General features: G+C 39.0%; 1 protein-coding gene across 7 annotated transcripts in view; it reads right to left on the reverse strand.

Moving 5' to 3' along the window:
* Window positions 1–13452, reverse strand: part of CEP126 (centrosomal protein 126) — a 105326-nt gene that overhangs the window by 20936 nt on the left and 70938 nt on the right. For 5 of the 7 annotated variants that reach the window (XM_060604534.2, XM_060604536.3, XM_060604539.3 and 2 more), the window contains 3 exons: window positions 7052–7164; window positions 4035–4110; window positions 1595–1804 (listed from right to left, as the gene is read on the reverse strand). In XM_060604534.2, coding sequence (XP_060460517.1) covers window positions 1595–1804; window positions 4035–4110; window positions 7052–7164 — 399 coding nt within the window. The remainder of the gene's footprint in view (window positions 1–1594; window positions 1805–4034; window positions 4111–7051; window positions 7165–13452) is intronic. The other 2 variants (XM_060604537.3, XM_060604538.3) reach the window with 1 other exon arrangement.

Here is a 13452-nt window from a genome sequence, read left to right on the forward strand (position 1 = left end):
ATTCTTTCAAAGAACCAGCTCCTGATTTCATTGATCTGTTCTTCTGTTTTTATGATTTCAATATCATTGAATTTTGCTCTAATCTTTATTATTTCCCTTTTTCTGCTGGTGTTGGGCTTTGTCTGCTCTTCTTTGTCTAGCTGTTTTAGGTGTAAGGTTAGGTTGTGTATCTGAGACCTTTCTTCCTTCTTTAGGAAGGCCTGGGTTGCTATATACTTCCCTGTTATGACAGCCTTTGCTGTGTCCCAGAGGTTTGGGACTGTCGTGGTTTCATTTTCATTGGCTTCTATGTACTTTTTAATTTCCTTTTTAATTTCTTGGTTAATCCCTGAATTAAAACTTTGGTCATCATGATCTTTTTTATGTAATTTAATGTTTTCTATTTTGTCTCATAATAAGACACCAAAACCAATTTGCCTGTGGTTAGAATTTGTTTGGTACACATTTTCTATCTTCTTTATTTTCAGCTTTAAGAGTTCAGATTAAGAGTTCCCTTATTGGGTGCCTGGGTGGCTCAGTCGGTTGAGCATCCAACCCTTGACTTTGCCTCAGGCCATGATCTCATCGTTTGTGGGATCAAGCCCCGAGTTGGGCTCCACACTGACAGTGCAGAGCCTCCTTGAGATTTTCTCTCTCTCTCTCTCTCTCTCTCTCTCTTTCTCTGCCCCACGTGCACATGTTCTCTCTCTCAAAATAAATAAATAAACTTAAAAAAAAAAAAGAGTTCACTTATTGTGATGAGCACTGAGTAACGTATACAATGGTCGAATTAGTATGTTGTACACCTGGAACTAATATAACACTGTATGTAACTATATATGAATGGAAAAAAGTTAATCTGCACCAAATTCCTTAAGAAGAATCCCAGTGCAATTTAACACCATTTATGTTCTCCCAACTTATGCATTACTTTTAAAAGGCATTTTAAAAGATGTTTATTTTGAGACAGAGAGCAAGCACATGAGTGGGAGAGGGGCAGGGAGAAAGGGAGAGAGAGATTCCCGATGTGGGGCTCGATCTCACGAACCGTGAAATCATGACCTGAGCCAAAACAGAGTGGGACACTTAACTGACTGAGCCACACAGGTTCTCCCTTTAGTAGGCATTTTAATGGTAATGTTTTTCTCTTTGGAACACACACTACTTTATTACATTTAGTATTTTATCCAATGTTTTTTCAAATTTACACTCTCAGACTGTCCATCTGAAATTACTTTTGGTCTGCTAAAGTGCATTCTTTAGCATTTCCTTTAGTATGAGGCTGCTATTAACGAAACATAGGGCAAGGGCTACAACCTACGCAGACACACACACAGACACAGAGAGGTGAACAAAGCCTGCCTGTTTTCCTCCCTCACTGGCTCAATGCTGAAGTTCAAGATGTACATGCTTTTCCACCCGTGTGTGTGTATGTGTGTGTGTCTGTGGGGTGTAGCTCTTTGGGAGGCCCAACTTTATGGAGGGAGGATTTTCTGTGAGACTACCCATCTTGAGGATTCTTATTTTTAATTATTAAGTTAAAATAAATTTTAAATTACAATTATCTAAGTACGAAGTGTAACATTTCTCACAAAAGGTGATCTTCCACACTTACAGGACAGCCTCTCATTGAGACGACTGAGGGACTGTAGGATCTTCTGTTCATCAGCTGACAGTGCACAGATGTTGAACGGCGGGGTCTTATTTGAAGTCAGATTTGGTTTCTGTAGCTGCTTGCTATTTATGACAGTGAGAATTTCATCCTCAGGCACTGAAGCTTTCACTAGGTTTTCAGCCATCAAAAACTCAGAAGTACTATCTGAAACTACAGAAACTTTACATTAATTACTCTTCGATCCTTTTTTCTCTTTGGGATTTTCTCTTACACCTACTTAACGGACATGTGCTTGTATGTATTCACTTCACAAAAAGAAACCCTCTAAATCTTCCGTTACTTCGCATTTTATTTATCAAGATTATTCGTATCTAGCATGTTCCCATCTCTAATTAAAACACAGAAAGTCAAAGTGATGGCGAGGCAATAAACATTCCTGGAACGTTATCTGAGCTAAAGGAAAAATGCAGCATGTTTAGATTGATTATTCCTGTGTTGTGTTTTTGTTATTCATTGGTAGTACAAAGAGACGATGAAATAGATTGTCTTTTTTTTTTTTTTTTTTTTTTTTTTTGAGCGTGAGAAAGAGAAAGAGAGGGTACACACCTGGGAGGGGTAAGGGCAGAGAGACAGGGAGAGAGAATCCCAAGCAGGCTCCGAGCTGTCAGTGCAGAGACCGACATGGGACTCAAACTCAGGAACTGTGAGATCATGACCTAAGCTGAAACCAAGAGACCTACACTTAACTCACTGAGCCACCCAGGCACTTCTAGATTGTCTTTATAATAACAATTAAGATAAAAAAGAGTAAAAGAAAAGAAAAGTAAGGAAAAGTTAGAAAGTGAGCTAATGAGCTGAACTGAACTGACAGCTTAGAAAAAAGACCCAATCAGATCGAAGAACTTAACTTATCAAAGAAGCATCAGAGTCTTGAGAGAAGGGAGAGATAACTCAAGAAATTAGTTTGTTGCTTTTACAAGAATCAATTTGCAGTTTTCTATTACATCATATGTTTAAACAAAATCAAAGGAAATTAAAGAATTTAATTTAATGAATCACACCACTAAAGCAATCTGGAGGAGAAAGAAATAAACACTTCTGAATTTCTGTATGGGAAAGGTTCTTTGATCTTAAAAGTAATGGAAAAATCACTAAGAAAAGACTAAAACATGTTTATTTAAAGGCCAGTCTTCCCTAATAGACTTTAAATTTTTGAAGGGCAAGACTTTTATATATTTTGTTCATTACAGTGTATCCAATCTTTACTTGTATGCAGGAAATTAGCTGTCATCTGTTGTGAAAAATGCAAAGGAAGACTTCTATATGTAAACATATAAGTGGAATAAAATGCAAATAATAAAGTAGTAAAAACATCTGCAACTAATATGAAGAAAATAACTCCTGACATTTAAGGAATTTGCAGGAATCACTAAGGAAATACCTGAGCTCCGGTACCTACAGGAAATAAGAGTATAAAGGACCAAATCACCACAAGTTAACACACATACAAAACAATGAAGCATGTTATTAATAAAAGGAATACAAATCAACAATAAAACACAATTTCTTTGCCTATCATGTAAGCAAATCATAGAAATAATTGCACCTCAAGTTGGTTCACATCCCAGAAAAGTTTTAAATGATGTTTTTCAGGAAAGTATTTTAGGGATATATATGTACAGCTATAACAATGCTTATTCCCTCTGATCCAGTATTCATGTAATACAGAGTTTCACTCAACAAGTATTTATTGGATGTCAATGACATGGCAAATAGTGTAATTTTAATTCTGGGAATCTCCATCTCATGGAAATGGTTGAAAAGTGAGGAAAAAGCTTCATGTAGAAAGATGTCCAATACATCATCATCATCAACATCATCATTATTATTATTAATTACTATTATTATTCTTTCTTTTTTTTTTTTAAAGAAAGGCAACTGCCACTTGCAGCGCCTCATGTGGATGTGTCTGGAGTCTTGGAAGCTAGACTACCCTACGTTTTCCTACAAATGGACCTTGAGAGCTAGTTTGGAGGTTCTAGCAGGGGAGCGCAGCTAATCGTATACCCTTGATGGAAGAACGGTCCTCCTCTATAGGGGAATGTTGTCCTCTTCGACCGAGCGCTCAGCTTTGGAAGGGACGCACATGGACCGGTGAGGGAGGAAGAGGACACCCGCCTAGCCAGCCAGATCAGCCAAATCAACCCTGGTGATCGATGGGGTGACAGATGTCGCAGCCAGATCGTCCTCACATCCATCCAATACATTATTATTTAGAATAAAAAACCTGGCAACAGCCTGAATGTGCAGGGCAAGGGGGGGCTCAGCCCCCACATGGTGGTTCACTGCTCAGGTATGTGTGCACTTAGGAAAATACACGTAACAAAATATGAAATCATGGGGAACAAAGCTCAGAGAGAAATTTTAAACCGAAACATACCTTCTTCAACATCAGAAGTACCCCTTGTTGTTTGTTTTGGCTCCCTTGAACTTAGCTGGACACTTTGTCCAAAATTCTATAAAAATATAACATGAAATCAGAACATAATTCCATATTAAAAATTCATTATTATACATTAAACAAACCCATATTCACTCTATAAGTTTTTGGTTATCACTGCTCATGTAACCTGTAGGTTTTTTTTTTTTTTTTTTATCAGAAATCAAGAATTACTGGAATAAGTCCTTTCTAGGGTAACTGAATATTAAAAATATATATATTTTATGTCAATTTTGAAAAAATTTCAGGTTGCTGTGTTGTCGTGGATGCTTGGAAGAGGGAAGTAAGGTGCTGCCTAAAGGAACAGCAAACATTTCCCTTGAGGCTTCTAACCTCCGTTTGTCGTTGCAAGGGCGGGGCGGCCGCAGGTGACTGATGTCTGGGACAGGTGTCCGGCTCGGAACGGCCATGCGGGAGCTCTCACAGCACTGGCCGCTGGTGCACCGCTTGGCTCTCCGGCCCGGAAGGACCCCAAAATGCCCCGCAGTGGGCAGGGACTGCCTCTCACACAGGACAGGGCCTGGCTGCCACTCCCCACCCCGGGCCTGTGCTCGGCCCGATCCAAACAGCCGCTGGCGCAGGTTTGCGCAAGAGCCCTTCTTTCATGGCCTGGGCGGCCTCGCCTGGCCTCCACCGCAGATGGGAGGCTCACTGGACTGACCCAGTCCTGGCACCAAGTGGCATCTCTGCCTTTCCTAGCTTTCACTGGTCTCTTTCAGGTGCTTTCCATGTGGAAGTGGTGGGCTGGGCAGATCCAGTTGGATAAAGCACATTTCCCAGTACATGGTGACTGGTTGTGGGGGTGTGGTGGGCACTGCTGGGTGACTGAACCCCTGTGTAGTAGAATCCTTAGTTAGAAAGCAAAACAAAAAAACAAAAAATAAAACAGAACAAAAGGGATGAGAAAGTTAAACTTCAAAACTTGATTTTGATTCACTTATTCTTTTTTTTTTAATTTTTTTTTTTTAATGTTTATTTTATTATTTTTGAGACAGAGAGAGACAGAGCATGAACGGGGGAGGGGCAGAGAGAGAGGGAGACACAGAATCGGAAGCAGGCTCCAGGCTCTGAGCCATCAGCCCAGAGCCCGACGCGGGGCTTGAACTCACGGACCGCGAGATCGTGACCTGAGCTGAAGTCGGACGCTTAACCGACTGAGCCACCCAGGCGCCCCTTGATTCACTTATTCTAACGCTAAGACTGTGGAGGATGTTTAAACAGCCATGTGAATGGAAGATGTGTGTAAAGATGGGAGTGAGGCTTCTGGAAAGAAAAGCAAAAACAGACTCTAAAAACAGTAAGACCGAGTGCAGAGGGAGAACACATGGGACAGACTAAGACCCAGAAAAATAAAAAGAATTTGGAGAGGGCACTAATCACAAGCACTTAAAACTTGGTTTGTTTTTTGGTTAAAACAAGTACATATTGCTTTAGAACTTAAAATATATTAATAAAAATAAAGAAAAAATTGTTCACTTGACAGATTTTGAGATGTTTGATGAGAACAATGTGGAGGTTAAAAAGGAAGGACTTAGGAGGCATTATTGTATTTGTAATCAGTAAGTTATGTCTGTGAGTGAGCACTATGTTATGAAGCAGTAAGAGTATGTCGGTAGTGGGGCAGCTTTATTCACACGATACATACAACTACATGACTTTTGTCTTGCCATTAAGAATAGTTCGTGGTTTTCTTCATATTAAAAATCTTATCCATATAAAAAATTAATAGTTCTTATGACATACAAACAATAGAATCCTCAACTCATAACTCAGATATAAATTCTTCATAAGGCAATCTATTCCAGTTCTATTAAAAAATCAAAAGAAGTGGTATTTAAAGTAGAAATTCCAAGTGAAATGCGATTTACTCACCCATCTAGATGTTTTAATATTTTAAATTCAATCCTTGGATCAGTAAGACCTCTAGACCTCTGTTTACTTTGCTCTCACAGAATTACCTCCACTAATTTTAAAATTACTGTTATTAACCTTTTGACTTTTACTGAAGATCTCTATCTCAAACAGCCATAGGAAACTCCTTATTCATTCATTGTTGACTGTTTATAGGAATAGATCTGTTATGAACTCAACATGCCCTACAGAAAAGCCTCAGTGGGAAGTGTCTCTTAATGTACTGAACCCCCAACAGCATCGTTATCAGTAATTCCTGAGAACTGTACACCTCCCTCACCCTATTTTCCTTTTGCCATGTCTTCCAGGAAGCTCAGATCCAAAGAGGATATTTAAGCACACGAAACTAGATTAGTCTTCAGGATTAACATACATACTTCCTCTATCCAGGGCTCTAACTTCCTTTTCTTTTTTAATGTATATTTAAAAACTTTGTTGTAAATAAACATGTTGGTAATCCAGAGGTGACTATAAATAACAAAATGAAAGAGTATTGGTGTTTTGTTGGGGCACCTGGGTGGCTCAGTCGGTTGAGCTGAGCGTCTGACTTCAGCTCAGGTCATGAGCTCGCTGTCCATGAGTTCGAGCCCCGAGTCGGGCTCTGTGCTGACAGCTCAGAGCCTGGAGCCTGTTTCAGATTCTGTGTCTCCCTCTCTCTCTGCCCCTCCCCCACTCACACTCTGTCTCTCTCTCTCTCTCTCTGCCCCTCCCCTACTCACGCTCTGTCTCTCTCTCTCTCTGTCAATAATAAACAAACACTAAAAAAAAAGAGAAACAATTAAAAAAAAAAGAATAATGGTGATTTGTTAAAGTTGGTTTCAAAGCTTCATTAGGAATTGATCATATAGGCAAATTAGAGTATAGCAAATAAGTCTAGTACAGTAAGTTCCTAGAATAGATTCCCAGGCTGTCTCATAATGACTTTGGCTATACTTATATTTACGTAGTGGTCCACAGTTTATAGCAAAAGCACAGTCCTTTGAGAACATTGTTTTCCAAGCAATTTTTCACCACAGAATTGAGATTTTTACTAATTCTGTACTCACATTCATTTGCTCATTGTACTTCTGTCCCACAGATCCAGAATTTTGTCTTTTCTGTTCTAAAAGACGTCTCTGCTTATTTTCAACAATTCGTTTTCTTCTTAAAACAGTAGTATCTTAAAACAAATGCCAGCAAAATGTCAAAATTTACGAGTACATAGTATATATGCACTAATGTCTGAGTGACCTTCAAACATCACAGAAAACCTCAAGTTTCATACATGCAGTCAGAAACCTCTTATTGAGGGGCACCTGGGTGGCTCAGTTGGTGGAGTGTCTTACTCCGGCCCAGATCACGATCCTGCGCTTTGTGGGTTCGAGTCCCGCGTCGGGCTCTGTGCTGACAGCTCAGAGCCTGGAGCCTGATTCAGATTCTGTGTCTCCCTCTCTCTATGCCCCTCTCCCACTCTGCCTATCTCCCAAAAATAAATAAACATTAAAAAAATATTTAAAAATCAAAACTCTTATTGAGCTTGTTATATGTACCATGCACGACACAATTACAATAATGAATTAAACAAAATCTCCGCTTCTGAGTTTATGGCTTAGACCAGTGACCTCTGAGGTGTGGTGCTAGAATGCCAGGGGGATATGCAAAACAGATCACTGCTGTGTAGGAAGAACCTACTAGAATTTCTATTTATTTATTTAAAATATTTATTTTAAATTAATGTTTATTTATTTTTTATTTTAAATGTTATTTAATTTTAGTTTATTTATTTTAAATGTTTATCTTGAAAATGTTTATTTATTTTAAATGTTTAATTAATTAATTAATTAATTAATTATGCTTATTTATTTTAAGAGACAGAGTGTGAGCAGGGCAGGGGCAGAGAGAGAGGGAGACACAGAATCTGAAGCAGGCTCCAGGCTCTGGGCTGTCAGCACAGAGCCCAGCGTAGGCATTGAACCCATGAGCTGTGAAATCCTGACCTGAGCCAAAGTCGGATGCTTAACTGAGGCTCTCACGTGCCCCTAAAATTCCAATTTAAATTTATAATCTAAAAATTAGAAGTTCAACTTTACTACGGTAACATACAGTTGACACTGGTGCCCTTGTCAGTTTGCACGGTTTGTAGACGGTCATATACTGCATATAGTAAAACAAAGCTCTCCTGGAAGGACAGTACAGGTTCTCCATGTGACAGGTTGGCACTGGTATCATTAATTAGTGCTCCCTCACTTCCTGTAGTGTAACTAAACTGTAATGTGTGCCCTGGTAGGCGGATTTGTTGCTATCTCACAGCGTCCGAATGAGTCCTCACAAAATGGGAAAGAGTCTAAAAAAGACTTTTGTAGGCTTCCATCATATGTGAGGCAGGCAAACCAAGAAACAGACTAATATTAATGGAGTATTTATAATTGCCCAGGCATTGTTCTAAGGGCCGTAGGCACTATTATCATCACTATTTTTACAGAAAAATTAGGCACAGGAAAGGAAAAGTAGCTTTCCTAAGGTCACAAAGTCAGTAAAGTGCAAAGCTGGAATTTACCCCCAAGCAGTCTCTAAAATCTAAATTCTAGCTCTTACCTTCTACGCTAGCAACTTTCATTCTGATTTGACTGTGTCTCACAGAAAGATACTTTGCATTGTGATCCAGGATGTTCTACGAAACATAGTTACCTTTATAATATATGATGCCCTCTGGTAGTTTCTATCCTAGAACATTATGATTTTAAAATTATATTTCATTAAAAAAATTCTGATCACAACTCAATGAGTTCATAATCCACTAATAAGTCACATCCTATAGTTTAAAAATTTCTGTTATTATTTTTATTCCCACCCACATGGCTAAGCTAAATGCTAATATGCTAAGCTAGGTATGCTAAATGTTATAGTTTTTAGTGAGATCATCTGGGCATCAATACGAGTTTCTATACTGTTTTCTATGCTTGGAAGTGTCTTTCACTAAATCTTGAAAAGTCCCTATCTTTTTTAGGAGTTTTAAAAATGTTTTAAATGAGGGGTGCCTGCGTAGCTCAGTGGGTTAAGCATCCAATTCTTGATATGGGTTCAGGTCATGATCTTACAGTCGTGGGATTGAGTCCCACATCAGGCTCCACACTGAGCGTGGAGCCTACTTGGGATTCTCTCTCTTTTCCTCTCCCCTCTCCCTTGCCTGCGCTCACTCTCTCTTAAATAAAAATGAAAATAAAATAAGATAAAATGAAAATACTTGAAATGAAAATTTCCTTGGCCACATGACTGCAGTGTTAAGAATTCTTCTCTTCCTTCAAGCCTGTTTGTAAATCTTTTGGAGTCAAGATCTGCCCACACTTTTGTACTTTGTTGATTTGTAGCATAATTATTTGTTTTTGAGCTTTATTATTCTTTGTGTAGGTGTTCAGTTTTATTGATTGTAAATTATTGATCCCAGGGACAGATGAGAACCTTGGGATATTTGCAAAAAAATATAGTTTGCACTGGCATCTCTGGCCAAATTTCTAGTCTCATATGAAAATTCTAGACGTTAGTTTTACCACCAAAACTCAAAGCTACTAAGCTTTAATTATTACATATTTAATATGTATAGTATTCTTACGTATAAACACAAGGAAAAATTCTGCAGATATCCAAAGAATGACAGCTTTGGAAGAGATCTTAGAAATTAACAGGTCAACCGTTCACTCAGATCTCACTCACAGGTAGACGAAGCTCGAATGGCTTAGTGAAGGGGAGCCCCCACCTCTTGCGTTGTTGGTGGTTTTAGCTCAAACTTGTCCTTACACCGAACTGAAAGTATCCTTGCAATTTTCACCCTTCATTCAGTTAGGTTTTCTCTTTCTTTCCTGTAATACACCTTCAAATATTTGTACACAGCTACAATGTCTTTTAAACTTGTGTTCTTTTATTGGTCTTCAGACCCACCCCCTACTTCCGGAGGGGTCACCCCGGTTTGTTTATATAGCCACCGAAATATACAGACAATATATGAAATAGAGCGCAGTAGTACTTCCAAAGATCTGTTTATTATTTCCTAAAATTATATTACATTTTTAACAGCTAGAGCAAACTCTTTTTGGGTGGGGACTTTTTTTCTTTTTAAAAAAACAGTGTCAAGACAGAGATCTTTTTCTTGGAACTGTAAAAAAAAAAAACTAATTAACTACATACAGGGAAGCTACAAAGGAAAAGACCACATTTAACTGAAATTATATTCATCAAGAAGAAGGAAAGGACGTGTCACAAGCTGGCAGAAAATAGATATCATGCATAAAATGACACAGAATCCTGGAGTATATGCAGAACTCTATCACTAAGGAAAAACCCAAGGAGCAGATATCTCTCAGAAGAGGAAAGGCAGACGGTACACAAACATAGGACAGCGTTCCCTTCATTCGTAACCAGGGCAATGCAAGTTGTTCTAAGTAGACATTATTTCTCACCCACAAGACTGAAAACAGTAACATGTCTGACTGTCAGTTTTGATGAGCATATATGGCTCCAGAAGATAATTTGGCACCTAGTTAAGTTAAAAATACACAACCCTATGACCCAGCAATGTGTGTACCAGCAGGCATACCTAACTACTCCCAGAAGCATTATTGATTCAAGCAAGAAACTGGAAGCAACCCCAAAGCCCAATGACAGAAGAATGAAAAACCTTTGTGCATTCATATAATGAAATGTAATACAGTAATGAACATGAATGAAGTACACCTAAACTAATAATAATGGATCTAAAAAATAAAACTGAAAATAGCAAATCACAGAATCAGATGAAATGGCTTCATTTACATAAATTACAGAACTAGGCAAAAAATATGTTGAGATAAATTTACAAGCGGTAAAATGATAAAGACAAGCATGGAACAGGGGCACTTGGGTGGCTCAGTCGGCTAAGCATCCGGTCATCATCAGGTCATCAAGTCATGATCTCACCATTCGTGAGTTCGAACACCGCATTGGGCTCTGTTGCTGACAGATCAGAGCCTGGAACCCACTTCAGATTCTGTGCCTCCCCCTCTCTCTGCCCCTTCCCCCCTCGCACTCTGTCTCTCTGTCTCTCTCAAAAATAAACAAACATTAAAAAAAAAAAAAGCATGGAACAATTAACACCATCCTATATAGTGGTCTAGTCTGTAATAGATGAAGGAGATACAGCTGGGGAGGGGCATATGAGATCTCAGCAATACCAGTAAGTTTCTTTTTCTTTCTTTTTTAATGTTTATTCATTTTTGAGAGGGAGACAGAGAGCATGAGTGGGTGAGGGGCAGAGAAAGAGAGAGAAAGACACAGAACTTGAAGCAGGCTCCAGGCTCTGAGCTGTCAGCACAGAGCCCGACGTGGGTATTGAACCCACGAACTGTGAGATCATGACCTGAGCCGAAGTCAGACACTCAACCAACTGAGCCACCCAGGAGCCCCAGTAAGTTTCTGTTTCTAAAACTGGGTAGTGGGTACAGAGTTCTTTTTTTTATTATTAGTCTTTACTTTGTACTGTATATTTCTTTTTTTTTATACATTTCTCTTCTAAGATATATTTCACAATAAGAAAAACTGTAAAAATTGCCACGACTTTATAGTTATATTTGCCAAACTGAACTTTATTACTCTGATTTACCACTTCAGTTAGAAAAGATGATTTGATTAAATATATGATATGAAAAAGTCCAATTGAAGTTGAAGTATATTTGTATTAGCAAAAGAAATAGATTACAATGTCAATGGGAAAAGGGAACTGTTGTTAGATTCTTTACTTTTGTTATAAATGTTATAATGACCATAAAAAATTTTATTATCAATGATAAGTAATAGTAATCTGAAGACCATTCCAATCAAGTCAATCACCCTAATTCAGTGGTTATTCTTAGCCTCACTCATGCTGAGATAACCAGAAATGTTTCCTGCTGTGATTAAATATAAAGTAGATAATATCACCTGCGATGTAAACTAGCTAAAAATATTTAACTTGAATCTACCAAGGCTTAAGATGTAAATTCCAGTTCCAGGAAATGAAGGAGATAGAGGAACAGATAAATGACACTAAAGAAAGTAATTAAGGATTGTTTTTCTATGTATTGGGTCTTAAGTGTTTTCCCTTAAAATTTTTTGATGTTCCCTGTTAAGGTCCTATACTTCTTTTATGACATTTATTTTTAAAACTTTCTATCCTTTATTAGTGTTATAAAATATACCTTGCTTAAATTTTCCGTTTGTTGTTGAAGTAAGAAATAAAAATAAGATGTAGATTCCCGGAAAAAAAAGAAAAAAAGAAAAGATGATTTAAATCTTAACTCCATCCTCTGTTTTATTAATAACTTTCTTATGCCTTCTACAAATTGTATATAGATCAATGTACTTTTAAAAAATGTAGGGGCGCCTGGGTGGCTCAGTCGGTTAAGCGTCCGACTTCGGCTCAGGTCATGATCTCGCGGTATGTGAGTTCGAGCCCCGCGTCGGGCTCTGTGCTGACTGCTCAGAGCCTGGAGCCTGTTTCAGATTCTGTGTCTCCCTCTCTCTCTGACCCTCCCCCGTTCGTGCTCTGTCTCTCTCTGTCTCAAAAATAAATAAACGTTAAAAAAAATTAAAAAAAATAAAATAAAATAAAAAATGTACAGGGGTGCCTGGGTGGCTCAGTTAGTTGGGCCTCCGACTTTGGCTCAGGTCACAATCTCACGGTTCGGTTCATGCGTTTGAGCCCCGCGTCAGGCTCTGTGCTGACAGCTCGTAGACTGGAGCCTAATTCAGTTTCTGTGTCTCCCTCTCTCTCTGCCCCTCCCCAGCTTGTACTCTCTCTCTCTCTCTCTCCCTCTCTCAAAAATAAACAAACATTAAAAATTTTTTTTTTAACATACATCACTGAAAAATCTGTGGATATTCAATTCTAAAAAATCAGGTAAGTTAACTTCTATTTTCTGAGACTTCTGGGGAAGGTGGCAGAGCAGGATGACCCTAAGCTCACCTTGCTAGTCCCCTGGATACAACTAGAGAACACCCACATCAGCATCAATAACCCAGAAAATGACCTTAAGGCTGGCAGAATTGTCTCCACAGTTGAACGTTGAGAATCAGCCACAAGGAAGAGGGCAGGAGAGGCAGAGGTGCCGTCAGGAGCTAAATGGAACCCTGAGGCGCCCCTGGGAGGGAGAGACTCATGGGAGAGAAACAGAGATGCATTGGGACCCTGCATGGGCAAGATGACTCCCTAGACTGTTTGACTTTGAAAACCAGAGGGGGCCGAATTTTATGAGTTCTTACAATCAGTGGGCTCAGAGAGTTGGGAAGGTGGGAGGAAACGGAGTCTGCACCCTTAAAGAGACAGCACAGGTAGCAATTTGAAAAACACCTCGGGCACACAGGATGGAGATGTGTTTAGTCATCTCAGGGCAAGTGCTGAGGGGCAGGGATCATTCCCAGTATCCCTCCAGGGGGGAGGGAGTGATTCCCTCCAGGAGTC

The sequence above is a fragment of the Panthera onca genome, chromosome D1 (assembly GCF_046562875.1).
Source record: "Panthera onca isolate mPanOnc1 chromosome D1, mPanOnc1 haplotype 2, whole genome shotgun sequence".
NCBI lineage: Eukaryota > Metazoa > Chordata > Mammalia > Carnivora > Felidae > Panthera > Panthera onca.